This window comes from Chiroxiphia lanceolata, chromosome 2 (assembly GCF_009829145.1).
Source record: "Chiroxiphia lanceolata isolate bChiLan1 chromosome 2, bChiLan1.pri, whole genome shotgun sequence".
NCBI lineage: Eukaryota > Metazoa > Chordata > Aves > Passeriformes > Pipridae > Chiroxiphia > Chiroxiphia lanceolata.
Genome location: NC_045638.1, coordinates 89,938,802 through 89,966,065, shown reverse-complemented (window position 1 = coordinate 89,966,065; position 27,264 = coordinate 89,938,802). Strand labels below are relative to the sequence as shown.

The 27,264-nt window shown below is 46.0% G+C and overlaps 2 protein-coding genes across 3 annotated transcripts in view; one reads left to right on the top strand and one right to left on the bottom strand.

Moving 5' to 3' along the window:
- LOC116782294 (alpha-2-macroglobulin-like protein 1) overlaps positions 1-4,035 on the top strand; it is a 28,120-nt gene extending 24,085 nt beyond the window's left edge. Inside the window, exon 35 of the mRNA XM_032678730.1 lies at positions 3,700-4,035. The gene's annotated coding sequence lies outside the window, so the exon portion shown is untranslated. The remainder of the gene's footprint in view (positions 1-3,699) is intronic.
- LOC116782291 (alpha-2-macroglobulin-like protein 1) lies at positions 91-26,464 on the bottom strand. 2 transcript variants are annotated; one of them, XM_032678724.1, is made up of 36 exons: positions 26,205-26,464; positions 24,179-24,365; positions 23,683-23,845; positions 22,866-22,918; positions 22,540-22,560; positions 21,148-21,301; positions 20,641-20,725; positions 19,976-20,096; positions 19,053-19,170; positions 18,091-18,200; positions 17,618-17,788; positions 16,385-16,609; positions 16,191-16,254; positions 15,522-15,667; positions 15,217-15,366; positions 14,184-14,381; positions 13,412-13,505; positions 12,633-12,786; positions 10,589-10,817; positions 10,126-10,249; positions 9,826-9,947; positions 9,341-9,392; positions 8,856-8,939; positions 8,308-8,484; positions 7,944-8,025; positions 7,170-7,326; positions 6,578-6,652; positions 6,199-6,370; positions 5,543-5,757; positions 5,036-5,251; positions 4,545-4,660; positions 3,786-3,876; positions 3,429-3,497; positions 2,081-2,183; positions 1,333-1,374; positions 91-245 (listed from the first exon to the last, which is right to left on the bottom strand). In XM_032678724.1, exons 1-35 carry the CDS (start codon positions 26,276-26,278, stop codon positions 1,334-1,336), a joined length of 4,413 nt encoding a protein of 1,470 aa, XP_032534615.1. In that variant the 5' UTR covers positions 26,279-26,464; the 3' UTR covers positions 91-245; position 1,333. The 2 variants fall into 2 exon arrangements, 1 of the variants encoding a protein (XP_032534615.1); XR_004355194.1 differs by lacking the exons at positions 91-245; positions 1,333-1,374; positions 3,786-3,876 and having other exon boundaries at positions 2,166-2,183.
- Between the last annotated feature and the right edge of the window lie 800 nt (positions 26,465-27,264).

Sequence of the window (27,264 nt, the reverse complement as noted above, 5' to 3'; positions counted from 1 at the left end):
GAAGTTTTTTCTCCCAGGTACTCTTAAATGTAAATTTCCTGCTTTGGGAGAAAAACAGCAAACCTGAATAATCACTCAATTAGACAGTTCTAGTCTCCTACTTTTAATAAGATGCCAAGCACAGCCTAAGCCTTTCAGAAACTAACTGCTCAGCCAGAATTTTCTTCATTCTCCATGTGGTGGCAGTTGGCAGGGGTGACAGGACTGATGGACAGAGACTGCAGTGGATGTGTCTGTCTCTGTTCCTGCGAAGACAACAAAGGACAAAAAAATACAAAACTGTTTTCCTGAAGTAATAAAGCTGGGACTTTAATAATTGACTTTAACTGGGAACCTAGAAACTCAGGGGCCTTTTTTGCACCTCATGACCAAACAGTACTGTCAGGCCAACAAATACAGGGCTCTCTTCACCCAAAGGGTAGTTTGGGCACTGGAACAGGCTCCCCGGGGAAGTGGTCACAGCACCAAGCCTGCCAGAGTTCAAGAAGCATTTGGACAATGCTCTCAGACACATGGTGTGATTCTTGGAGCTACCGTGTAAAGCAGCAGGAGTTGGACTCAGTGATCCTTGTGAGTCCCTTCCAACTCAGGATATTGTATAATTGTAAGATTTCCCTCTCACTCTATCCATACAAAGCCTATGGCAAAATCTCCAATAAGAGTGTGAGACTTGTGACAGGCATCCCAAGACAGGGCTGTGTGCCTCCCTACAGGTGATTCATGAATCAGGTAGCTTTCTCCATCTTGTGGGCTGTGGACATGAAAGCACACAGGTGCAAAGTTTAGAGCAAGACACTAGTCAAGTTCAAGCTTTGCCTTTGCCCAGCCTGGAAGGAGGACAGGCAGGTGTCCATTTCCTAGTGGATCATAGTGTGGATCAGAAGCCAGGCTGAGACAATGAAAGGCTTTGCACTGAAATGGAATGACGCTCTGCAGTAAAGGTGAACATGGCGTGTTGTGTGCACAGGGCTGAAGGGATGGGAAACTGCAGGGACAGTACCAGCAAAAGGAACTGTGTTGACTTAAAGTATACTTGATGCAAAATGTGAGAACTGGTGATAGCACTTCTAACAGGCAGCCCTTGTTTTCTGTAACATACCTCCAACTCTGTCAGGAGTGGGCACATCAAATCTTCTACTTCATTTTTCTCTTTCCCTCAGTTTAACCACTGGGATACAGAAACTCACACTTACTTGGCATTGCCAATCACTTCCTACCCTTAAGCTGCAGTCTGGCAAATTTCTTGACCAAGGGCCTTTGCCTGTGTCTCCCTCCCTTTCCATATTCTTCAGGAACATGCCTGTGATAACAAAAGAGGTGTTGGGCCCTCACCTCATTCGCAAGGGACACTGTAGCTCGTCACTGCAGTTTCTTCTGGAAGACAAGGAAAAAAGGGTTTGTGAGATACATTTGCCAAAAACTTACTAAAGCAACCCAGCATTGTGCCATTGTTCCTAGGAGAGGTGTTCCCTCAGCTTACAGGCTATGACTCCCCTCTGCTGTGACACCACAGCAGAAACCACTGGTATGTGCCCACGACTTTGTGCAGCTAGTCCAGATTCACCCAAGTCATGGGGCTTGTGATCTTTTGAGGCTGTAAGTCCCAAACAGCTCCACTGCAGTTATGAATTCCTCACTTTCTGAAGGAATGGCAATCCCTGACACATTTCTAGCTTTTTCTCCCACTAAGGACCCCACAGAATAGAGGACAAGTTGGTTTTGGTGTCACTGTTCTAAGGGGACCCTTATTCTTCTGAGTCCTCACTATGGTCTCTTCTGCCCTTGCTGCCTCCCACAAAATAAGTGTTCAAAAGCACGTCTCCTTGCTCCACACTTGTTGGGAGAGCTAGACCCTGAGTGGTTCTACAGCTGACTTCAGGCTTGCAAGTTCTGGGGCCAGAGAGAGAAGGATCTATCATTTTGAAAACCAACAGGGTAAGTTCATCCCTAGAGACCTTCTAAGGGGCAGTCAGATAGATAGCCATGGCAGGGATGGTATTATCTTAGACTTGACAAATTCAGAAAATTTCTTTCCAGTGGTACATTTGAGAGGTTTCTGTAGTACAGCATCTGAGCTCACCTGGCATGTAGTAATCGTAGACCTTGATATTAGCTGGCTTACGATCCTTCACTTGCATGTCCTGCTCCACTAGGAAAGTGTAGGTTTGAGGCTGTCTAGTCAGCTAAGACCAAAAAATGCAAAGATTAAAGCCAGAACTAAAGTCCTTTAAGACAGTCCCTTCCACCTGCTTGCACTCAGGCTCCATGGAGACCTCACCACTGTAACGGGTCTGTTCTACTTTCTAGTCCGTCTCAGAAATATCTTCAACTTCCTGTTCTGTGACTAACTCTTTTTTTTGGTCATCAAATTTAACTCAGCTTATGAGAAACATCGAACCTACAGAGTCAGGATGCATTAGGCACCTGAATATCCTACTAGTGTTCCCAATGAATCCTGTCTTCCCACCCACGTGTGCTTCTGAGCTCCTTCATGCATCTTGCCTCAGTGTCTACTTCCTTATCCACAGTCCCACAACATCAGCTCTTATTTTCCAGTTTCACACAACCCTTATTATTAAGCAAATACAAGGTGTGGATGAACATCTGTTGGATGGTAGTAGTTACACGACCTGCTGTTGATTGGGTTGCACCTTGTGCTACCTGGCAGCCTAAGCTGAAATATTTCTCTGTACTGCCTTTCTGCTCTGTGCTGTAGATGCAATGAAAGCAGCATCTCTGTAAGCCTAATGCATCCACATGGCAATATCCTGCTTCCTCTGAGGCCAGCTTAGTTCAGTTTACTGGCAGAAACTGGGAATAAAGAATCACAGAAATGTAGAAGTGCTCCTTGGAAATTCTGAAGTATTAAATACACACCAGGTCTTGTTTCTGGCGCTGTTCAGGTATCCACGTAGCTAGAGAAAGGCTGGAGTGGTTGTTAATCTGTTGATTAATGAGGCTGTGGAGTGAGCACTGCTGTTCACACAACCATCTGGTTTAATTTTGAGTGATCTTGGCAAAATCCATGAGCAATCTTGCACGTTCCCTACTGTGTCCAGGTTGCTTAAGAGCTTTCTAAGAATTCAGGCTTGCTTGGATTTACTAGATGGATCCTACTACTTCTCCCAAATCCTGATCAGGCACTGTATATGGACTTTCAACAGTCTCTGAACGGTGCCAACAGATGTAGGCTTAACATCAGAGTTAGCCTCATTTCACTCAAGTTAAGTGGCCCTGTAAGTGGCTCTACAGCTGAACTGCTGCAGACTGACACAACACACTTCTTCAGATCAGCAAATGTGGCTGGTATGCAGGAACAACAGCACTGGATACTTAAAATACTAATGAAATGAATATACAAGAGTAAGCTAAAAGCTATCTGTTAGTCCACAGCCCTTTTAATGATTATGTTAGCCAAAATTACTCACTTCGTCTAGGTAGAGAACGACTTGGTCAGCTTCACTTTCAACTTTCTTCACTGAAGGCATTTTCTTTAGCTGAAAACAGGGGAATAATGTGAGAAAGGATTTAACAAAAAGCAGAAATAATTCAGGGATATTTGTCCTTGTGAGACTATGGGCAAAATATTTATATGGCCAAGGAAGCCCTTGAAGTAGGGGAAGGCAAGGTGCAGCCTGGAAGAGACTTCGAGTGTAGGGATTTCTAAGGAAGAAAATAACCATGTTTCTCTGCCCACAGGACTGATCACAGTTCTGCATACAATCCTGCATGATGGACATCCATCACTGTTCCCATCCCAGCTGGACACAAATTCGCAGTCTCACCTCTTCCAGTGAACCTGCCACGGGGCTGTATCCAGACAGCAGCTCCACTTGGATCAGGACCATGTTGGTGGACACACGGTTCCCTGTGTAGCTGCAGCAGGAACCCAGGGGACAGCACTAATGTTACTTTCTGAGCCATGATCTCTAGAGACTCCAGTCCAGCTTTCCTACTCAGGTGGAAGAATCTGCCTTTCTTTTCAGTGTCTCTCCTGTAAGCACACCTGTTTCTGTACTGCAATAAATCTTTATGCTTCCCCTGATCTCTCTTGATTGTGCTGAGCCAAGGAGAGTAAGTTCCTTGGAAGCCTTCTGGTGTTACCTTCTTTAGGCATGGCAGGGAATATCACATCCTACACCTGTTCTCTTGGCAGTTCTGTCCCAAGACAGGCAGGAGTATAGCAAAGGAGAGTGGTGTGACAGTTGGACAGGAGCAGAGGAGGGAAGACTTAGGAATATGTGTCAGTCCCACAGGACCTTCACATCACTAGTGTTTTGAGACCTAATTCTAGAAGACAATGAGACCCATAGACCTTGGGAAACTTGTGGTGACTAGCATGGTAACAAGGCAGGACTATAGCCCCAGCCATTCCTCTGGGGGCTTGTACTTTTCTCCCAGCTGAGGAGAGCATAGCTGAATGAGTGGGGACATCTTAGCACTTGGACCTCATGAGTGAAGGGGAGCCTTGCCATCAAGAGATTGGTGTGGTGCCAGAAGCCTCTTAACACAGGGGAGGAAAGGGGCAACTGAGTGTCTCCTACCGAGCACGAACAGTGACAGGGAACTGGGTGGCGTTGGGTGTGGTGCACTCTGTCTGCACGGACAGGGCAAAGGTGGCATCGCTCCTCGGTGGAGGCATGTGATACTGCAGAACGGCCTGCCAGGACAGAAAGAAGAAAGATGGCACAGAATAGCAGGTTTTTTTGCTGAAGAGTATCCTTGTCTAGACTTGGCTGTTGTTTGCTGTCTTGCACCGGTGTAAGAGAAAACTGTGCAGCAGAAGCAGAGGTTCTGCTAGTAGTGCACTGCTCCTGGTGGACTTTTTGGAGGAGAGGGTGGAGATAATTCAGATTTCATTTGGGGAGTTGCTCTTCCCTTCCTGTTGGATCACAGCTACTCCCACCAGCCTTGAAGCCCAGATTCTTGCAAGTTACTGCAGCAGTTTATTTTCAGTGTTGGCTAAGTAGCAAGGTAAGACATCTGCTGGCTTTCAAGGCTTTTCCCCAGACTTTTTCTTCCTAGCCAGACTTACCTGCAAGAAGAGACACCCACGGCCCTGCACATGCACAGTATAATCTTGGGGGATGGCTGGCAGCTCCACTATCTGCAGCAGGAGCCGATTGCTATTGTCTACTCGGAAGTTTTGGTTGAACTCCTTAGAAGTGAGAGAAACCTGGAGATCAGGGCCTTCCTTGCTGAAGATTTTGGTTGCATACAGGGCTAGGGCTTCCAGAGCAACCACTGTGTCCTGAGACAAGAGATGAACATTGGGAAAATTAGGATTCCTGCTTCCTATGCATGCCCAGTCCTTAGCCTTTCCCTTGCTCATGTTGCATCTACAGCACAATAATGATTGAGCTTTTAGCATAGGATTATCTCAGAGGAAAACAAATATTCACCTTTTCCCAAATCCCAGGAGCTCTAAATCCATACATCCTTTTTTTATTTATTCTTTTTCTTTTTTACTATGTGCTCTTAGAACCCGTTGCTCTCAAAAACCATCATCATCTCTGGTGTTGATGGTAATCAAGGGGATTACCTGGGTTGAAGCAAATCCTCCATATGGGTTTTGCTGCTTTATGAGCCAAGAAACAATCTGGGATGCCTTTCTACTTTCATCTGATGACAAACTTGACTTTGTAAGGTGAGCCTTGAGGATACTAGACGTCAATTCCACATCAACAGATGGAGCTCGATACCAATACAGGGAATCTTCTTCCTGTTTGGACTGTTGACTCCAGAATATTTGGTCATCTAGAGGTGGAGTGGGAACACTTATGAGTGTGTAGCTGTACCTAATAACTGTGGAGTTCTACTTAGCCCCTGTATTTAGTTACTCAGTGACCATGTACATTGGACCAGATATTGGTGCATATCTCCCTATTAGCCCGCCACACCCTGCTTTTCCCAGTTAAAAAAACCCCTAGCCCTGCAGGCTCTACAATATCCATGAAACTACCCTGGTTTGGATGACTGGGAGTCCAGGACTATGAGACCATCCATAGAGAAAATCTATCTCACAATGTGGATATAACCTGTGACAGTTTGGCAAACAGAGTCTATCCAAGCCTTGGACTCCCCACAAAGCTGTGGCATTGGCCCCCACTCCTGCCCTCCAATCCCTTGATTGCTCAACCCAGGTGTCTTCTCACAATTCTGCCAGTGTCCTCCCTCCTGCCCCACAGCCTTTGGTACCTGATATTATGGCAGCCTTATCCAATCTTTTGAGGATTTTCTGCCTGAGGGCCTTATCACCTGCTACTGCAAAGGCATTTGCAGCTAGTGCCAGGCTGTAGAGGTTGGAGCTGCCAGTATCAGCATTGACCAACTCCTTTATACAGTTCAAAGCTTTCCACACAACTGGGTCCTAGGATAGAATTGAAAGCACGCACATTACTGGCAGGGTGTTTGGGAAAGGAATGCAGCTTTGATGTGTGCAGAGGAGGGTGGAACCAGGGACAGGATACATGAGTAGAAAACTGGTAACATACCCCCATGTGCACAAAGGCAGGGCACCCATGCACTGCCTGCCGAGGGGCTGCACACACGGCCCGTCCCTGCTGCCCATACTCACGGAGCGTGGCATCCCGGAGTGTAGGAGAGCTGTGACGATCACAGAGCTCAGCCCCAGTCCTTCCTCCACTGCACCCTGCAGACACCACAAAACAGAGAAGAGGGGGGCTGCTGTGAGAAGGAAGAGGGAAAAGTTTTTCCATACCTTCTCTTCCCCTAACAAAAGCCAGCACAGGCAAAAGTGCTGGTCTTATTTCTTCTGCTAAGGAAGTGCAGGGCTGGTATCTACCCTCTGTTGGACACATTCCCCTTTCCCCTCCCCTGCATAAAATCTGCAGTAGCAGATTTCAGTGCCAGGGAAATGTGATGTTCCCACAACCCCTCTGCAAGGTGGCATGTGTGAGAATTTGAGAAGGAGGTAGAGTAGGGCACTGTTTCAGTTCCCATGTACATGTCATCTAATGCAAATCTCCATCATTTGTAACTTGAAAAAGTACCACCATGACTAAGCAACCCTGAATGTCACCCAAGGGTGACCTTGGGCACATCAGAGATTTCCTCCTGCAGTAGAGTTTGTTTGTTCTTGTCACCAAACTGGGCCAGAAAGTGAAGAAGCTCTGAGGTATCTAATGAACCTTCAGGACATGTCATACCATCAGGCCATTGTTGAAGAGTTTCCCCACACTCTTGAAGCAGCCGGATGGAGTCTGACTTTTAATCAGGGCACTGGCAGCATCCTTTATATTTTGTTCATCTATGTGGATGAAGGCCTGGGCTTGGCTAAAGGTCTTCAGGACAAGAGCAGTAAGCCTAGAGCCAAGGAACGAAGAAGAAAACAGAACTGAACCAGTCATTGATGCCCATCTCCAGTAGGAGACAGGAGTCTCTGTGTCTTCTACTATGTCATCCCTGTAGAAATACCAGCAGGCCAGAGTCTCTGTGCAGATGGAGAACTGCAAGAAATGCACGAGTTAGATGCTCTTGAAGCTCAAGCTCAGATCCATTTGCAGCAAGAGAGAAAAACTTCAGTTCATCAAAGGGAAGCACAGTTCAGTGTTTCCCTCAGAGCTCTGTCAATTCCAGGTGCATGGTTGCCTCCAAGAGCTCACATTTAGTGAGCTCATTCAGACCCATTTCAAATCTTGTTTGGGCACAAAGCACTCTGAAAAACCTGAAAAGAAGGTGTATTTGCAGACAAGTTTTCAGAATCAGCCTCATTTGGGGTGCTCAAGCACAAACAATCCATCAGGAGTACTTAAAGTTAAATCATTGGCACAATTCCCTTCCAAAATGTCTCAGGAGCAACTTATCTTCAAAACTCCACACCTTCAGACTTCCTCCATTTCCCCAGACCAAAATCCAAACCAGCTTGAGCCTGACCAGGTCAAGCTGTTGTTCCTCAGTTATGTCTGGATACTTCTGCTTACCAAGTGTTTCCTGGCTCACTTCCTTCCCCAAAGGCACTGTATGAGCCATCTGTGTGCTTGTACAGGAGTTGCCGCTGATATCCTGCGGGAAGAGGCTGGGGGTAGTGAAGATGCTCTGTGTATGTCATGTTCTCAGGGTGACAACCTGCCTTACCAATCCTGCTGATCATGATTGAGAGCATTACCTCTGAGGAATTGAGAGAGGGGAGCTGTGTACCACTGATTTACACTGCTGCAACTACCATTGTGTCAGGCAAGTGATGGTGCTGAACAAATCCTGTTCAGCACCAAGCCTCTGCTGAGATTTCTACTGCAAAACTAATGTGGTGGACATCACCAGCTTAATGAGCAGAAATCCACTCACCACTTTCCAGATAGCCAATTGCCTTCTGTTTGATTTCTGGAGTCAGTTGTCCTGTTTCTTCAAGGTATTGTGTGATATAGACATTCGGGGCAAAATGAACCATGTTCTGCTCACCACAGCCACTGGACATTTGGAGGAGCTCATCTATGTTGTCCAGTGCTGTCCCCAAAATATCACCTGTAAGACAGAACCACAGCTTTGGGAGCTATATGTATTCTTGCCTGTAAAACAATTCTGGTCTCACTGATTCTCTAGATAACCTGCTAAGACTGGTCTCAGTTCAACTCTTCTCACATGATGTTAATGTCTATAGACTGTAGGAACAGTGATATGGTACTTGTCTATCTTTCCCCTGACTTGGTGAAATTATCTGTCCATCCAGTGCCACTTACGTAAGAGAGATGAGATACTTGTCTAGAAGACAGTATCAAACCTTGCTGTACTTATTTCCTCTTATTACTCTGTTTGCTAAAGCAGACACACTGGCACCAGAAGAGAAGTGTCATGCAGGGAGAAATATTACTTTCCAAGACACTCCTAAAACTCACCTAAGAAAGAGATGTGGGCTCTCTCTGACCCAAGGACAATGTTCTCTGGCATCGTGAAAGTGATTGTCTCTGAAGCTGAAGTTTCTGCAAATGTCAAAAACATTAGGACAACAATGGGCTCAGCGGAGATGGCAGAGTCACAGGCATTCCCCAGGAGATGGTGTAAATAAGGCTAGGATCACCTCAACAGTTGGCGAAATCAGCATCCAGAAGAGAGGATGACACAGATATCAGGCCACCCACTGATAAGGGACTGTGATGTGGTTAGATTGTGGCTTGGTGCTGCCAGAAGTTTTTACTACTGGGTAGGGTTGAATGGCTATGCCTACCGATAAAAGCTCCAAAATCCCTGACTTTCTGCTCCCTATACACCTCCAGGTAGTCCTAGAGTTGTTCAGACACCACACTGCTTCTGTCTGATCTCCTTGTTCTGTGCACATGTAGAGCCCCAGTGGTAAGATGGTCTCTGGAGTCTCTGCACCTACCTTCAGGACATAGGTGTGAGGTGTGGGTCTTTTCCTCCAGCTGCCCCTCTGCCTGGTGGAGAAAAGGCTGGTCAGCTTAGAAGGGAGAGCAGTAAAATGAGAAAGCTGAGAAAGCTGTGCATCACCCCACCTTCCTGCACCTTTCCTGCCCTCTTTTCCATCCTCATGGGCCATGGCAAAGGACCTCACGCAAACAACAGGGATATGCACGCAAATAGTGAAGTGTTACTGAGAAGCAGGTTTCTAAGCTGCTACATGACCTTTGACTCCCCTGCCCTGCTAGCAAGCAATTTTGACATTTCTGTTCCATCAAGTGGAGGAGCTCATGCTCCAATCCAACCTACCCTTACAATCACTCCTTGACCAACCTCCTTGAGAAATGTGCCTACCTACCCAGCTGACTCTTCCTTCCCAGAGCCACCCACCAGGCTGTTTTGAGCCTGACCCAGTTCCAACCTCGCCAGAACTCTGAAGTGTAGTCTGACCTTCACCAGCAGGTGTTTAACCACTGTGTCCTTCCCTCCAGATTCTGGCACAACAGCTGTACTCTCAGTGCAAACATCGTCCTGCTCCATCACCTCAGCAGTGACAATGAAATTCACCTTCCCTAAAAAACAAAACACCGAGGCCAGCTGGCACATTCATGCCTGTGCTTTAGTTAGCTCAGCCTAAGGCTGCTCACTCATGCTTCCCATAGTAGGCCAGTCTCCCTTCCAGCCCAGCTCTAGTTTCCTCAGGTAGCTCTGCCACTGCCTCCCACTGCTGCCACTCCCTTGTCCCCTTACCTAATTTTGTGGCCTTCACATCCCAGAAAAATGCTTTTGCTGATTCAGGACACAGACAAGTAGTGAACCTGACATTTGCATGCACAAATTCAAAATCCCTGGAGTCCATTAGGCTAAGCTGAAGCTAGAGGTGAAACAGAAAGGAATTTAGGTTACAAAGCTGCTGCTGTGTTTTTCCTTTCAGCTCCTTGTTCCAAATGACAGTCAATCCCAGAACCCAAGGATGAGTACAATGATGACCCTGTTGCAATATTTGTGGGACACCAACAGTGTTCCATAGATATTGCAGTCATGTAGGGTTCATTTTTTGGGGAGAGATAAACTGGTCAGAGGTGCCTCTGTGTGGAGTTTTTATTGAATATCTTTAGTGCCTGAGGAGGCAGCTCCTTATCTTGATCTCAATCAGTGAAGTAGTTACCACACATCCCTCTGCCCAAAAACCATCCTGAAGAGAGCCACTCACCGCCATGCACTGCTTCAGGTAGCTGAAGACTTTGACTTTCAGGGGAAATGACTCTCCCCGGAAAACAGAATATGGCAAAATGGGTTCCACGAAGAAGGGCTTGAAGCTCTGCAGGCTGGTGGTCTCTGAGATTCCCAACCCGTGGCTCTCTGAGGTGCAGAAGGTCATGGCTCTCCAGTCTGTGATACTGTCAGGTACTGTTACAGCTAGCTCAGCAGCCCCTGAGTCACTGAGGAGAAAACAGAGTGGAAGGGGCTGTCCTCACCCCTGGAAAGATTTCTCTTGATAAGACAAATGCAGAAATTCAGACTATGAAATGGAAGTGGGTGTGAAGGTGTGGGGATTGCTTGGAAGTAGGACCGAGGTATGGGAAGGATAGCAAATAGGTGGGCAAGGAAGGACTGAGAGGAAAATGCGATTCAAAATTTGCTTCTGAGCAGTGTTGCACCTGAAATTCTTATTTTGTGTGGGCACACAGGGCTCCCAGGGGTCCATGTTTTACACCCAGTCTGTGCCACCGAGTACTGTGTGACACTTCCACCACACTACCACCCAAACTCCTAACCACAGCTCAGCAGTCAACATTGTGAGTGTCACTCACAGATCTGCATACACAGAACAGAAGATGGTTCCTGCCCTGAAAGATCATAATCCAGCCAAATGAGATAGAGAGGCAAACATCCATTTTTACAGGTGGGAGAATTAAGAAAGATGAGGTGTGTGAATAAGGGAAGAACAGTGGATGCTGCTAAACTTGACTTTAGCAAGGCCTCTGGCACAGAGTCCCGTAGTATCCTTGTAGTCATATAGGTGCAGACTGGACAAGTGGATGGCAAGGTAAGGAGAAAATTCACAGGACCACTGTAGACAAAGGATGGTTATTGGTGACACGAAGTCCAGCCAGGGTCTGTTTACCCATGGCATCCCTCAGGGACCAACATTTGGGGCAATACCACTTAATGGCTTTATTGATGACCTGGGTAATAGGAGAGAGGATATCCTTAGCAAGATTGGCAGACTAATCTTACTATGTATTAGCAGATTATACCTTGCTAGCGAGGGGTTCCTATTATCAGGAGGGATATCTGGAGGGAAAGGTTGTTATTAAGAGGAACTTTGAGAAGCTGTAAAAATGGGTAAATTCTGTATCTGGGATAGAATAATACCATACAACAGTACAGGCTACACAATCACTGACTAGTAAACAACTTTACAGAAAAAGAGGTGCAGGGTCCTGGTGGATAACAAGTTGAGCATGAGACATCTCATGTGCCCTTACAACAATGGAGACCATTACTTCTGGACTGTGGGTTAAGAAAAGATATTTTCCCCCTGTATTCCTCCATTTGGGACCCAATCTGGATTACCGCGTCCATTTTTGCCCTCCAGTATAAGAAAGACAATGACATAATTGAATGCATCCAGTGGAGGACTACCAAGGTGGTCAGAGGGCTGGGATATTTGATGTACAAGGAATGGTTGAAGGAACTGGGGTTTTTAAACTTTGGAGGGGAAGCCTAAGGGGAGATATTTCAGCTTTCTAAAGCTACCTATTGGGAAGGTGTAGAGACAATGGAACCTGTCTATTCTGAGGTGTATATTGATAGGATAAAAGGTAACAGACACAAATTGTAACATGGGAAATTCTGACCTAAGATAAGGAAAAAAAATACCATGAGTATGGTCAAAAACTGAAACAGATTTGCAGACAGTTTGTGCAATCTCCATCCTTGGAGATACAGAGTACTTAACTACAACTTGATCTAACTGGACCTGCCTTGCACAGGATGTTGAGCTACAGACTTTTGGAGGCCTTTTCCATCCCATAGGAGTGTGTGATGTTAAATTCCTAGGAGCATTTGGAAAATCTCATCAGAGACAGGAACTGAACCAAAACCCCATTGTCCTTATCCACTTCTTCACATCTCCCTTTTCTTTCTTGTGCACAGAAGGCAAAAATGCCCTGGCTCTGCTCCTGCCCATTCCCTCTACTGTGGCTGGTAGAATCTGGATTCATGTGGGGTCTCAGACCATAATTACTCACTTGATGGGAACCAAAGTCCAGATGAATGTCTCTGGAAACCAGGTACGTACTGGCCCTGAGTCACTATCCAGGTAAGTGTGCTCTGACTCAGCATGTTCAACAGCATCATCTGTTTCTGGGTCCAAGCTGTTCAAGACTGCCAGGTCATCATAAGCTATTGGGAATACAAGCATTCATTCAAAAGGCAGAGCAGCTATGAAATCAGGATAGAGTTCAGCTGGGAAAAGCTCAGTTGTCCATTCCTCCTACTCCCATCCCAATCCCACTTGTCCTCTTCAAAATGCCCTCAACCTACTTCACTATTTTGTTCCACAAGACAACCCAGGAGACCAAGTGGATTCCAATATGTGTGTGTTCCCCCAGGAGGCATTCTACCTGATCACAGTTTTGCTCTCAGATCCTGCAGAAAAGCCTACTGCCCAATGCCAATCTTGGCTGATTCCCTGATTTCCAGCAAGACCTTTCCTAGTCTTACAAACAGATTTTCCTTCCTGAGACAGCTGCCCCATTTCCACCCTTGAACCATGTCATCTTCCTGCCTGACAACAGAAACTTCCAAGCAGGTTCTTTTGCAGCCACCTCTCTGCCCCTCCAGCGCACTGGACACACACCCATGCCAGGACTTTTCCCCTCTTCCTTTGTTGCACATCTCCTGTGCAACCTCCCACTCATCTCTGGAAGGCATCCCCAGTTCCTAAGAACACTGCATGTTCAGCTGCCCATGTGCAGCCTGTATGTTACCCGTGATTTCCAAAGAAACAGGAAAAATCGAGATGTACACATGTAGTTGTAGTCGTAGTTGAAAGTGGTCTGGGTGTGGCACTCAACAGGAGATTTGATTTTAAGGTTGGTTAAAAATGTTAGACCTGAATTCTAGAGGAAAGAAAGGGAAGAAAAGAAGGCATATTTATGTGGAGGGAATGGTGGGTCTGTGGGCCTGTCTCTGCCCCCACTTCCCAGCATATCAGCAACCCTATGTCGTTGCACCTCAACCTGACTTGTGACTTTGTACAGGGAGAGAATTCAGAACCGCCCTGCTCCCAAAGCCCAGTCCTGGTCCATCATGCCACAGGACTGTGGGGGTGACCACTCACATGTGTATGCCTGCACACAAAGTCATTATTTTGGCACCACAATTTGCTGCCCACCCTAACCCAGATTGTTCTTATCCTTCACCTGCTATTCCTTTCTACTATTCTTTCCCTCCTTTCCCCAGTTCCCCCTTTTCTTTCAGGTGATTTGCTTTTCCAACCTCCAGTTTTCTCTGACACAGGTTAACACTCCCATCTCCTTTCAACCCCCAGAAAGTCTAGGGGTCTCAACCTTGGGACTAATGGGGAGCTGGGTTCTAAGAATTTATTTGACCAATGGGAATTTATCAAGCTGGGAGCAGAGAGTGTCAGAGATCTCCTAGTTCAGAAGCTTGGCAAATTCATAACTTGAAGTCACCAGCATTTACAGGAAAGACAATCTGTGAAGCTACCTAGTGCTGACCAGGGATACAAAAGGGCTCAGCTCTGATATCTCAGGGTTTCTGGAAATTAGATTTACCTTCAGAAGTTCATAAACATCTGGTTGGGACACAGCATAGGAGTGTCTGCGGTACATGAATGGTGACATTGTTCCTGGTGGAAGGGTAGTCTGAGGAGAATCAATGGTTCCTGGGCTCTCATGGATAGTACAGTAGTCACTGTAGAAGTCTGTGAGGGTGCTGGGGTGCTCCTGAGAATAGCTGAACATATTATACACCTGTAGACAGAGAATGAAAACAGTACAGTAAGAGGTGGAAAGATTTTAATTTCTATCCAGAGATTTTCTGTGACCTCAAAGGCTCAAATCCTGCCTGCTGCAAAAACCCAGCCTCAAGGGTTTTTGATCTTCATGGAGAGCCTCCACAAATTTTAGATGCATAGCACCAAAGGTGAACATGAACCTTTCTGGGGTATGGCTGCATAGCTGTGGCCACTTCTAGGTCATTAATTGTACCTGTGAACTCAATGCATACAGTGAGGACACCTTCCCCATCTGACTCATTAGACAGCTTCTTGTCTGACTGAAGGCACATCCTGGATCCACCAAGACAGAGTCAAGAGACAATTCAAGATCCAGGCATAAAGGAGAAATGGGGCCCTTCCACTGCTAAGACATCACTTAACGTTCAGTTTGTGAATGGAAGGACTGTGTGGTTTATGAGAGCTGGAACAAAGACATGGAGCCTGTCACACCTTTGATATTTTTTTCAACATAACTCTTTTTTTCCAGAGCACTGTCATTAATTGGTTCAGGAGATGGATGTCTCGTTTTCTGTGTGCCACTGTGGCAAAACACTCAAAGTGTAACAAGGATGTGACTTTGGGCTGTACTTGGGGATGACAGTGAGTTATTCTATTAGATCCTTCTGTAGAGACTGGAAATTTTGACTGGTATTTGATGTTGGCCTTCATTTTTTCTCATTAAGCCCTGGTCTGTCCCCATTCAAATACTTGTTGGTATATCCACTGTGCCTTACTAACCAGTTCCCGCTACCAGATAATCCAAAGGTATCTCTCCAATATTAGCAAGGTTCAGCACTAAAGTGACTCACACTATCCCTGGATAGCTCAGCCTCTGGCCTCAGGAGAAGGACACTTTGGTCTACGGCACGGATGCTACATAGAGAGCCTGGTGCAGCCTGCAAATGGAGACGGACAGATGATCCTGGAAGAGCCACTGTGTCTGAGAAGCCAAGCTTCACCTGAAACAGCAGAAGAAAGAGGGACTAAAGACATTGACAGACAAAGAAAAGGAAAGACTCTGGCTACTGGATTCTGCTGGACAGCTATTGCCAATTTGCAGTCAATTAGCTCCCCTCTAGCCTACCTGCCCCTTTATGGTTTGTGCACTACTTACATGGTTCCTGAAGCAGCTGGAGACTTTGAGACGGAAGGTGTCAGCTGCCACTTGTCCCTCAGGGAAAGCAATGTAAACAAAGAGAGTAGCCATGGGTGAAATGAGATCAATGGGCAGAGTGACATTGAAAGACCCACTATGCCGACCTGAAGGAAGAAGGAAAAACTGGAAAGTATAGGAAGAAGCAAGGCAGTTTGCAATTCAAGGATTACAGCAGCAACACCCTCTTACTCTGTAATACTTCTGCATGGTTTCTTTGAAAAAAACTATTCTGCCTTGCTTCTGGGGAGGCCACTGCTAGACAGTCATAGCCACATATATGTATGTGCCTTTTTATAGCAGTGACCTTATATCATGAGGGATCTTGGCAACAGTGAACAACTTTCCACTTGAGTCCAGAAAAAAGATTCCATAAGTTACCTCTGATAATCTCCTGCTTGGCAGATAAACTCTGACAATTTCATTATTTGAATTTCATCATTTGATCAGAAAAAAAAAAAAGAAATTAAAAGACAGAAGAGAACACATTTGACATTTCCTCTAGATTTTTTTGTGCCAGCTATGTGGTTTCCTGGTGGTCTCAAAACACTTTTCTATCCTTCTCCATTTAGGCTGGAAGAACTTTCCTTCTGGGGCTTTAGTCTGTTCCTGGTATTTAGATGCTCTTACCTAATGGAGGATCAAGAAGTACTGTTGTTTGGCCATGATGTACAAGGGATCCTCTGGCCAAAACCTAAAAGGTAATGAACAGAACAAGGGATTGAGAGTGTCTCTGCTCTATGTTCCTGGGCCAGCAAAAGGCCCTGTGCTGACACAGACCCATCTCAAAGCTGACCTCATTGCTGGTGCTGCCCTGCACTCACCAGGTGGTAGAAGTGTGCTTTGGCAGCCCCGTCCCCCAGCTCTGTGGCCAGTATGTGATAATGCACAGTGACCTGCTGCACATCCCCGCAGGGCAGCATTGCCTGCACTGGCTGGATCCTCACAGAGCTGTGGCTGGAAGAGTAGAAGGCCCTCAGTGTGAGGGATGCAGTGCCATAAGACACCCTCACATTTCGACTGCTTAAGTCCTCCGGCTGGGTCTTTGCCTGTGGCACAGAAAAAGTGTGTGAAGATTTCTTGCATCTCTCCCCATGCCAAAACCAAGACTGGAGAGTGAACCCCAAACTCTCCCAGGGGTGAGGTGTCTCTTTCCACCTAAGCCAAGTTCAATAAGCCTCTTTCTGTGAAGCTTGGCATTGCCTGCTCTACCACACTCTGTGATAACTCGCGCCTAAACAGGGACAGGGAGCTGTTATAATACTAGAGCTTTGGCTGAAGTCTGAACTTCTGCAATGCTGCTGCTACCATGGGAGCAAGCCAGATCACTAGACTGTGTAGAGTGGCTTATTAGTGCCTGGATCAAACCACTTTGACCTCAAAGTTAGACAGGATAGGTATTAGAAACCTAGTCCTACAACCAGACAAGAGAGCCTTCCTTGTTCATGGGAAAGCAGAGGCAAATTTTTCTCTGTCAATTCCCTGTCAATGACATCCCTAATCTAGCTCCTTATGTTCTGTTTACTTGCTTAGCTCCAGATTGGTTTGCAGCAACTGCTTCCTAACTAGCCTTCCTTCTTTTTCCCTTAAGTTTTCTAGCTCTTATATCCCAGGTTTTTCCTAACTTTTATGCTATGAGGAAACATAATGCAAACTCGTCACTGACACTTTCTTCTGCACATGTATTTTCAGATTGTTCTTCCCTAGCTTTTTTCCTGTGTTCCTGTTCCATACCACGTGAAAGTTCTTTCTTTACTCTCTGTCCCTGCTCAGTCCCACTACATCCTTTCCACCTCAGACAGAGGTGCTGTGTAGGTAGAACTCAGTCACAACTTAGTGGAGTCTTTGTCCACTGCCAGGGACTGCTTAGGGACTGCTGAAGCTCTAGGGGCCAGAAATGTGGCTCTGATATGAACAATTCCTCTTGCCCTAGATCTGTTATTTCATCGTTCTATGCTTCCATCTCCCTGTCTTGGCCAAGACAATGACACAGACTATAGGTCTGAGGGATGTATTGCTTGCTGCTAACCAAATCCAATGTAATTATTGGGCCTAACCTGTAGTATAACTTTACTGCTGTTGTCCCATGCTGTTGTTTCTAAGATGAAAGAGGCAATCCCAGTGTCATCTGTGAAGTAGGTCTTGGTCTGCTTCCCACTACTGTAGGACACTGTAAGAATCACCTTCTTGTTCTTCAGGTGCATCCCATTGGCACTTTTGAGTTCCAGCTGTAATGATGCAGAAACAGTCAGTTCCTCTCTCTGCAAAGGGACTCTCAATGTAAACTTTAACTTCTCCAACCCCTCTCCCCCCATTTATGCAGCAGCTCTCTCATCTGTCAAAGCTACAGATCCTGTGGCCACACCTCTGCATAACCTTTTGGTAGATATGTCAAAGTAGAGACTGGGACAGAGGATTTTGCTAGCAGCTTTGGGCAGCTCAGAACAAGGGAACCTCTCGATACTTTTGTGTCTGCCACCTGCTTAGGCCCAGGTGCTGGGCTTTCCGTATTTCTTTCCTTTTCACTTACATTTCCATAGTAGGGAACTCCTTGCTGATAGTAGTAGCTTGTCTCCCAGAACTGGAGACTTGTGATATCAAAAGTGACCTTGCAGCTTTTAGTGGTGTTGAACTCCACCCCTAGGAAAGACAGGAGGTACATGAAGGTGAGTATCATGTGTCTGACCTGCCAGAATGACAGCAGTCTACCAGGAGGTCTCTGTCAGACAGTTCTCACATGCCCTTCCCCCTTTGTTAAAGATGGTCCTACTCCTAGTTGTCCTCTTCCATTCTCTTTCCCTTCTCACAGCAGAGTCACTAGAATGCAACATTTTTCCTTGCCCTCACCATGTTAGTTAGCAGTCTGCTTTTGGCAGGGGGCTGCAAAACATTTTCTTGCAAGGAAGGTTCTGTAAAATTTTGTGAGAGAGGGAACTTTACAGGAAACCTTATTTCCCTCTCTGGAACATGGAGGTAAATCTAATGAGGAGCTAACAACAGGATACAATGAGGGCCTTGGTTAGCCCAAGTTGCTCTAACTCCTCATTCCAACAGACTGTCCTCAAGTATGGTTTAAGAACAAGAGAACCTGGCCTAGCCCACCTCCACACACATTTATAATGTGATGAGAAGACAAGAAAAAGCAGCTCTTGCCCATCTCTGTCAAACTAAGGTGACTGCCAGAGCTGGATTGCCCACAGCAGCTTGTGGAGGAGTAAGCACACTGGTAAACCCATTCTGAAACAGGGGGAACTCACATATCCTACGTGAGTCAGACCTGGGTGTTATGATACACAAAAACACAGATGTTGTTATGGTGCTCCCAGGGAAGACACAGCCCTCTGAACATTTGACCTCAAGGGAACCAGTGCAGAAAGTTCCAGTGGTCTAATGGGAAGACACAAGGATCTGGGATAAAAACCCAAAGACAAGCATGTTGTATGAGAGTAAAGTAAAAGATTTTCCATGAAGTGTAGGATCAGTTTTTGCTACCTGTTCCACTTTCTTTCAGAAAAGCCACAGCTTCCAGGTTGAAATCATACTTGTCACCATGCTTCCGATGGTAATTCTTAATATTCACTTCAGTGGCAAAGCAGCCATCCTCGTTTGTCTGGAAATATGAAATTGCATTTGTTAACCAATCATGAATGTGCTAATCCCTTCTGCAAGGCAGATCAAACCCAAAGCCTAGAAGTCTAAAATTGCATGACTAAGACACTTCAGTTAAAGGAGCAATTCCCATACTGGCATGAAACATCCCTTTTCTGTGGAGCAATCACTAATGGGAGATGCTGCTTCATGCGTCTCTTGTCTTTACATGCTCACTCATGCACCAGTAGCAAACATGAGTTGTCATTTCTCCCTGACAACACAATTTCTTCTGCTAGGGCAGGATTTATCTTTAAGATATTGGTTTCTTAAAAATATGTAAACAAATATAGGTGCATTCATTCAACCATGGACATGAATGAGTAAAGTCTGTGATGAAGTGCAATTGCTTGCTTAGATACAAGTGGTAATTTCTGAGTCTCCTAAGCACTTGTTTCTGGGAAACAGTACATAGGTGTTTACACCAGATTAAAAAGTGGTGCTAAAATGCATCCCGTGGAAGTGAAATGACGTGAACAGTGTTTGCATTTTTTATTGCCCTGTTGCAATACCTGTTTTGTAGGAAAGTCTGCAAGTTAGCTTGCCTACTGATGCTTCTTCCTTTGAGAGCATCTAAGTGCAGTCAGAGAAATCACTGAGAAGGGCTAAGATTGCTAGACTGTGGAGTTAAGGACATAACAGTCATTCATCCCCAAGCAAGGGGCAACCTGCTTCAATAGCTGATGTCTACCACACTCCACCCTTTAGTATTCCCTCTCTTTGCCCTTGTTCTTCTCTTTTGCAAGAGGAGTATCCCGTGTGCTCACCTTGCCGGTGTAATCTTTACAAATACTGCGCTTGGCTTTGGAAGACTTTCGATTATAGTGGATATGTTTACGGCACACCACAGCCTTCACACTACCCTGGACTGGTTTCCCATATGTGTACCTGGCAAACAGAGCATAGAGGACTTATATACAGAAACACTGGCTCAAGAGTGAATAACACCAGCTTTAGCCTGAGGTTTGCAGCTATACAGCCCAGAAACCTGCAGTATCTTCACGGTTCATGAGCTCAGCAGAGGCCAGGAAGTAAAAATGACTTCATCAGATTGAGATAGAAGACAGTGGTGGGTGAGTTCTCTCCAAGTCAGCTCTAGTGCCACCAGGCAGGGCTAAGGGACTTTGTGTTGGCCATGAATCATTATTCCTACAACACTGTCAGTAATAAATACAGCAGTTACTGTATTGTAGGGCACATGCTACACTGACGGAATCCACTGCCACACTTTCAAACTCACAGAGAAAGAACTAAGGAGAGAGAATATGGAGGATGGTGAGAGTCCAGGATAATTACTTAGCAAAGGATACCAGGGTGCCAAACTTTGGAATGGGGATAGAGTTGTCAGAGACCATTTTGAGTTCACTTATTGATGGCTGTGCAGTTCCCAAACCACTAAGAATGCATCTTCTACCATGATAAGTCAGCTCACATTCCACAGATGTGGAGAGGGAAGTTTTCCTCCAAGATGGTAACCACCTGAGGCATCTGGATGGAGACGCTGAACTTGGGCAGCACTGTGTGGAAGCAAGAGAAATACAATTCAATGAGAATAGAGAGAGTTCATTTGTTCCAATCTTTCCTAAGTGGTTGTTCACAGAAGAGAAATCTCTCATTCCCTGACTACCAGCACAGGGCGTGGTAGGAATGCATCAGCAGCCCCGCTGGGAGAATGTGATGGGAGTAGACAGCCTTAGTCTCCTCCCAGAGCACAGCTATGGGACACTGCCTCTGTCCGTCCTCAGGACATGGGGGAGCAGAAAGCCAGCGGACCTGAATGATAATGATTACAGTTACTGGCAGGCAGTTACACATCTCAGGTGATAGTACAACTGGCACAGCTATTCACAGCTGCATGACCTATTCAATTCTGTGTGAGAGAGGGGGGCTGGAGGCAATATACATTTCTCTGCTGCCATTAGCTTTCTGAGACTCTTACCATACTCCTCTACCCTGAAGGTACGTGTGCGGTCAGGCATTTTGATGGTGTACTCTCCAACAGGTGCTTCTGCAGCCAGAGGGAAGGACAGATCCACAATACCTCCCACAGGTGTAACATTCTGCCACTGTGCAATTCGGTTGCCTTTGGGGTCCTGCACAGGTAGTAGTAGAGAGCAGTTAATTGACAGTGCAAAAAGACTTTTGCAGGGAGTCCAACCTACCAGAGCATGGTCTGACCACGTATTCTCTTGTCCTGAGAGCCCAGGTCTATGACACAGCTACAGTGCTCAGGTGAGTCCAAACTTGATGAGGAAAGGACTTTTCTCCCTGTCTCATTGAAAAAGTCAATGGCACTGCCATCTCATTGACTGCTGGAAAACTTTGGTTTACTGCCTGTGGGTCTAACTAAGAAATAGAGGTGGTCCTTCTTAGAGACCTCTGTGGTGATCTGAGCTGGCACAGCTCCCGGGTCACTGCGGAGACACATGCTGCCTAAGACATGACCTACTCGGGAGTGATTTCTGGAGAGTCTGATGTCTTAAATCCCAATGGAATTCTGGGTAAATGAGGCCAGGACTTCATGCAGGGGTCCATTGAAGCCCAGTCATGAAGGACAGTGTCTCCCATTGCTGTTTCTTGGGAGGGCAAGATGCAGAACTCTGGATGCAGTCACACTGCCCAGCCAGTAAAGACTTAATGATGAGTTGATGGGTACTTCATATGGAACAAATGGGAACTGCTGTTTGAAAAGGTGAAGCTGGATCAGAGTGCTATGTTTGTATAAAGTGGCATAAAGTATTGCATGGGTATCTCAGAAAGCATGCGTTTATTTATTCATTGCTTGCTGGGTATGGCATGCAAATGTATATTAGCTACTGCCAATTGCTAATTGGAACTGTGACCTCTCAGCATGGGTATCACAAACTTTCAGGTGTCTTTCCTCAACTCAGGTGATTGCACTAACCTAACTGATTTTAAGAACAACAGCCTGAAAGCTGCTTTAGGAAGTTTTTCTAGCTGGGCAGTCACAACACTAACTGGTCAATCTTTTGTTTTCTGTACATCTCCTCAAAGAAACTTCAGGATTTTCACAAGTCTTCATGGGCTAGAGTGACTAAAAGTCCTGTGACTACTCTAGAAAGGTTTGCTGGAATGGTTTTCAATGGTACCCATCATTTATGCAGGGACCCCTGTGTGATTGGTGCCATGACATTGCACTGACAAACTTCTGTGGTCACTGAAGGAGGGAAGGGCAAGAAGTCAAGGACCGTTCTCATTCATTCTGAGGTAACTGACTTTATGCAACCATATTTCCCCACCATCATCTCCAAACCTGTGCCTTCCCCAAGATGAGAAGAGTTCACCAATTTCAATAAAGTAGGTGTTTTACCTTCAGTTCCACCAGACGCTGCTGTGGGAAGGAAAGAAACAATTACTGCTTCCAGGTGAATTATCATCCACATCCCTAGTATTTTTTATCCCCCAACCAGCTCTCAGTCTTCCCCAAGCAATTCCCAGGGACTGCCCATAACTCAACATCATGAGCAGCTCCTGCATTGCAGGTGGTGCTCAACGCTGTTTGTAAGCACCAAAAGTAACACTGAGACTAGCTGTCCACAGTTGGATCACCTAGCTGGGCCAAGCACTGATCCAAAGGTCATGGAGGCTGCCCACAGCATTTTCAGACTTAGTAAGGTATCTTCCCTCTTGACTTACCATGTCACTGCTGGCAATAAAGTTCTGATCCAAGGTTACAATCCGCAACTTGACTATAAAGCAAAAGAAAAACAGGACTGGCTGACGTGAAATCAAGTTTCTTAATAATAAATAATAAGAATGGATGGCTAAGAAAGATGTGCCCATGTGCTTCACTGAGAGGATGTGGGCAACAGCTAGAGTCATCCACTCCTGGGCCTATGTCCAAAGTCCTGCTAGGAGCTTGGCAGGCTGCTAGAAAAAAAAGTGTTAGAAGATGGGGTGTGGGGTTTTCTGGGAAGAATGGCTGTGCTGGTGAGAAACAGCATTTTTCTGGACAGTGGACCTGTGGTGGGCCTCTAAGTCTTGCCTGCAGTGAGGTTCGTCCTACTGGAAAGGGTGAAGAGGCATGGGGCAAACAGCTGTACCCTGCATTGATCTGAGCTGTGCTAGGGCAGTGGTGGGGCCTGTAGTACTGTGATCCTCATCTGAGGAAGTCTGTGGGAAAGAGAGGGATTTAGGGGCCTGACAGACTATCGTGGCTTTGACTGGAGCAATCATGAATAATATAACACAGTGGCATCTGACCCTTTTCTCACACATCAGTGAACACACACGTGCCCTGTTCAGTATGCTGTCTGTGTGTGGCTAGTACTGGAGAAAACATATGCCATGCTGACATAGGAGAGAAGTATTAGGAAATCCCGCAAAGCCAAGAAGGGAAATGAAGCCTCTGACCCATTTGCCTTGAGAAGCAGGCCCTGTTCTAAGCACTAGAGGGTAACCCATATTTTGTGTCCTCTTCTCTCTCTCATAAGACATGGCATTCTGTCCATACCAATCTGTCCAGGTTTGTACACAGGTTTGTCTGTCTGGATAAAAGTCTTCTTGTCTGCATGCCTGATTAGGACTTTTTGCTTCTTCTGAAACTCTGAGTTGGCTTCCAGGACTGTGATAGCAATAAAAGCCACTTCATCAGGATTTCCAACAGGAGGAGGGACCTGCAGGTATAGTTATAACTATCATTCAGGGTGGATCCCATTCACTGATCCCAAGGTTTCTGGAATAATGGTTATGATACTACTCTTGTATAGCTCCAGTTCTTCTTCCCTTAAAGACCCCATAGAACATTTCAAAATGGTTTTTAGGAAAGTAAAATATTAGTGGAGCTACACAGCAGGAAGGACACTGGCAGACCTGTACAGCTGAAGCGGAAGGTTCACAGGCCAATTAAGATATCCTCATGGGAATACACAATTTGCCTTTCTGCCCAGCAAGAGCAGAACTGACGCAATCTCCACCCTACTGACAACCCTTGAAAATATATTACTCACCTGGAACCTTGTGCAGTGAAAGAAGGTGAGCTGAGAGATGGACTGAGTGATCAGAGTCTCATTCCCAGCTCTGCTTTGCAGGGTTACTGACACATGGATCGGGACTTCTTGCTTTCTGCTGAGCTGGAGACACACTGTCTCTGAGAAGGGGTAGTAGAGCTGTGATGGTATTGCCACGGCATAGTTTCTATTAAAAAAAAGAAAAAAACAAAAAGGCAGGTAAAACTGATTTTCTAAGAGGACAGGTCTTGATCACGGGATTTAGGTACTTAGGAAGTACTTCTGGTTTCTTCATTCTGCTGTCACAGTGCCAATGAGACATGATCATAGGTACTGCAGACATGAATATTGAGTCTGCACTATATGCTGCATGCCCATATAAAAAGATGAAGTCACTGCTTCCCAAACTGAAAGTGAAAATAGGGTGAAGGGACCTCCCCATGTCACCCAAGTGATCAGCAGCAGACCTTGGCTACCATGATAATACCAAGAAGCTGTTCATACTGTTTGTTTTCATCTTTCATTGCACTGCAAGAACTAGAATCAAGGAGAAGCCAACATTCAAGCAGGTTTCAAAACTCTTATCACTAACTCCTCCCACATACTGACTCTGGACAGGTTCAGCCAGCACCATGTTTTGCAGCAATAGGAGGGCAGGGCCTGGAAAGATCAGAAGAGCAGAAGGCAGGGAGATGACCTGCTGGCAGTTCTGAGCTGGAGCTCAGCACCCTGGCAAGAGGGAGTCAAAGTCCTGCTGGCCAGAAGCCTTGAGTGCTTTCACACTTGACCGCTGCCAAGCTGCCTTGAGCAGCTTGTCTGCTGCTGATATTCGGGGATCTGGTAACATATGCCAACAACATTTTGATTTTCCTACTTAAGCTGACTCATGGCACCTCCCCCTGCCACTTGGGCCAAAGGATGGGATGAACACTAAAGACTCACTGCTTGAACCTCCCATACTTCCCTTGCTCCTAATGACCTTACTCTGGAACATTTTTTTACACCCCTTTGACAATTCATCCCTTGCCCTTGCCTTATGAGCTATAGAAGTACAAGACAGCATCTCAGAGGCTCTCATTCGAGGATTCCAAGATCCAGGTTGGATTCCTTTCTTATGAATCTACAAAAATATTGGTATACAGGTGAGACAGCAGAGAGTCTGTTGAAACAAGTGGTATTTCCATAAAGCAAAGCTTCATGCTGAAGGTAGCAATGGCAAACAGGTAGCAGTAATTAAAGCACATAATCTGTGTGGGAACTGTGTTAGCCTATGGAACATGTCTAGAGGAAGACGCTATACTCCTGCTGGAAAAGTCTTTTAAAACCAAACTTGTGCGTGCCACACCACACACAGCAGGAGGGAACCCAGCTACAACCCAGTGACTTAAATTTCACTGTAATATCTACTGTTCAAGCACAGTCATGCTTCTGTTTGCACTTGAGCCATGGTTGCAAAAGCAAAGGCCTTCCAAAAGCAAGAGCAAGTTCTCAAGCCAGGATATCAGAGCAGTACCTGCTGGAACAGGAGCTGCATTCCTGACAGAGTATATGAAGAGAAGCAGTGCTGAGAATTGTCCTTGACAGAGGTCTGAAAAAAGGCATGGTGGGAGCAAATGGGCAGCCAAGCCTGAACGAACACGCTGCTTTACAAGGAGCATCCCTAAAGTATTAAATTGTGATCTATGACTCTTGGGAGAAAAGCTTAGCCCAAAAGGAAACATATTCTGAAACAGAGTAGGAGACATGAGATATTGGCATGAACACATGCAGAAAGCTGGCAGAGTTGCTCTGCCTGAGTCTTTGCTGAAATAGATGGTCTACATCAAAGGCAGAGAGCCAAGTGGTAAGGGGAGTGTGGGGAAGAGGGCACACGAAAACCAAGTGAAACCTTTGGAACATGAGAAATTATACCTCTCTGGAAAAACACTCCTCCCCTTAAGACTTCTGTCCTGTTTCTGTCATACTGCCACCCGCCCAGGACCCCCCACAGACCAGACTGTGTATCGAAAGCAGCTGAGGTTCTTACAGCATTGCAGGCATTCCAGCCGCCATAGGCAGGAGAAGGATGCTGCCCCACAGGAAAGCGATGATGCTCCACATAGCTGATTGCAAGTCAAATTCTTCCTCGAAAAGCTTAGCCTCTCCTTAGCACCCCCTTTGCTCCTGCTTCTGCTGTATTCCTTTTTCCTTCTCCCCCTCATCCAGAGCTGAAGGAGTATGCAGCTCCTGCCCTGACAGGGTGCCCGTTTCTCTCTTGGCTTCAAAACCAAGAAGGTGGAAATCACGCTACGCATGGCTGGGGCCAGGATGTGGGCGGGTGAAAGGGGTGGAGACAATTCTTTTTGCCTACAAACCAAAGGCACTTGCTTAGTGACTTTGTAAGGCTTGTTGATATTTCTCTGGGAGATGTCTTGTCTGCCTTATGCAGCACAGCTGATGGCAGCAGGAATACTTAGTTACTATATTTGGTACTGGGACTTCATTGGAAATATCCAGGGACTAATGAATTCTTTGTGATGTCAGTGGATTTTGCTTCATGGTTCTTCTTCTGTAGAACCTTTTTTATGTATTATTTGCTTCTTACCGAAATTTCACTGCTGACCTGCAGCCTCCAGCCAGACTGCCCAGGGCTCCCCACACAGCTCTGTCAGTGCCCCCATTCTTCCTCAGAAGGAGGGAAGAACTTCAGCATGTTATTATCTTTTTGTTGTAACCTTGTTCCCATTTAAATTCAGAGATGGCCAGTTTAATGAACCGTTCAGAGATGCAGAGCCATGTGGAGTGTTTCTTAAATCAGACAGAACTCAGATTGTTTTTTGTCCTGCTAGTTTAGACTTGAACTCAAACCCCTGTTAATTTCAGAGAATCAAATATGCTCCCAGATCAGTGACATACAGTCCTTTAAACCTGAAGTTTATCTGCAATGTCAGTGCTAGGTTAAAGGCTGGTGTGTCCCTGTTACATCAGACTGTGCACTAAGAGGGTGGGTGCTAAGCACACATATGGGGACTGTGCCAAAGTAAATCTAGGGGATTGCTTTAGCTGGGAGCCAGGCAGGGCTGGATGGCAAATTCACTCTATACTGC

What these genes read in the sequence shown, in the direction of transcription:
- LOC116782291 (XM_032678724.1), bottom strand. Translation starts at nt 26,278, where the DNA reads ATGTGGAGCATCATCGCTTTCCTGTGGGGCAGCATCCTTCTCCTGCCT. An exon ending in GCTGGAATGCCTGCAATGCT is followed by an intron (nt 24,366 to 26,204) that starts GTAAGAACCTCA and finishes TTTTTTTAATAG; the next exon opens with AAACTATGCCGTGGCAATAC. An exon ending in TGGCAGGTTCACTGGAAGAG is followed by an intron (nt 3,498 to 3,785) that starts GTGAGACTGCGA and finishes CCCTGTTTTCAG; the next exon opens with CTAAAGAAAATGCCTTCAGT.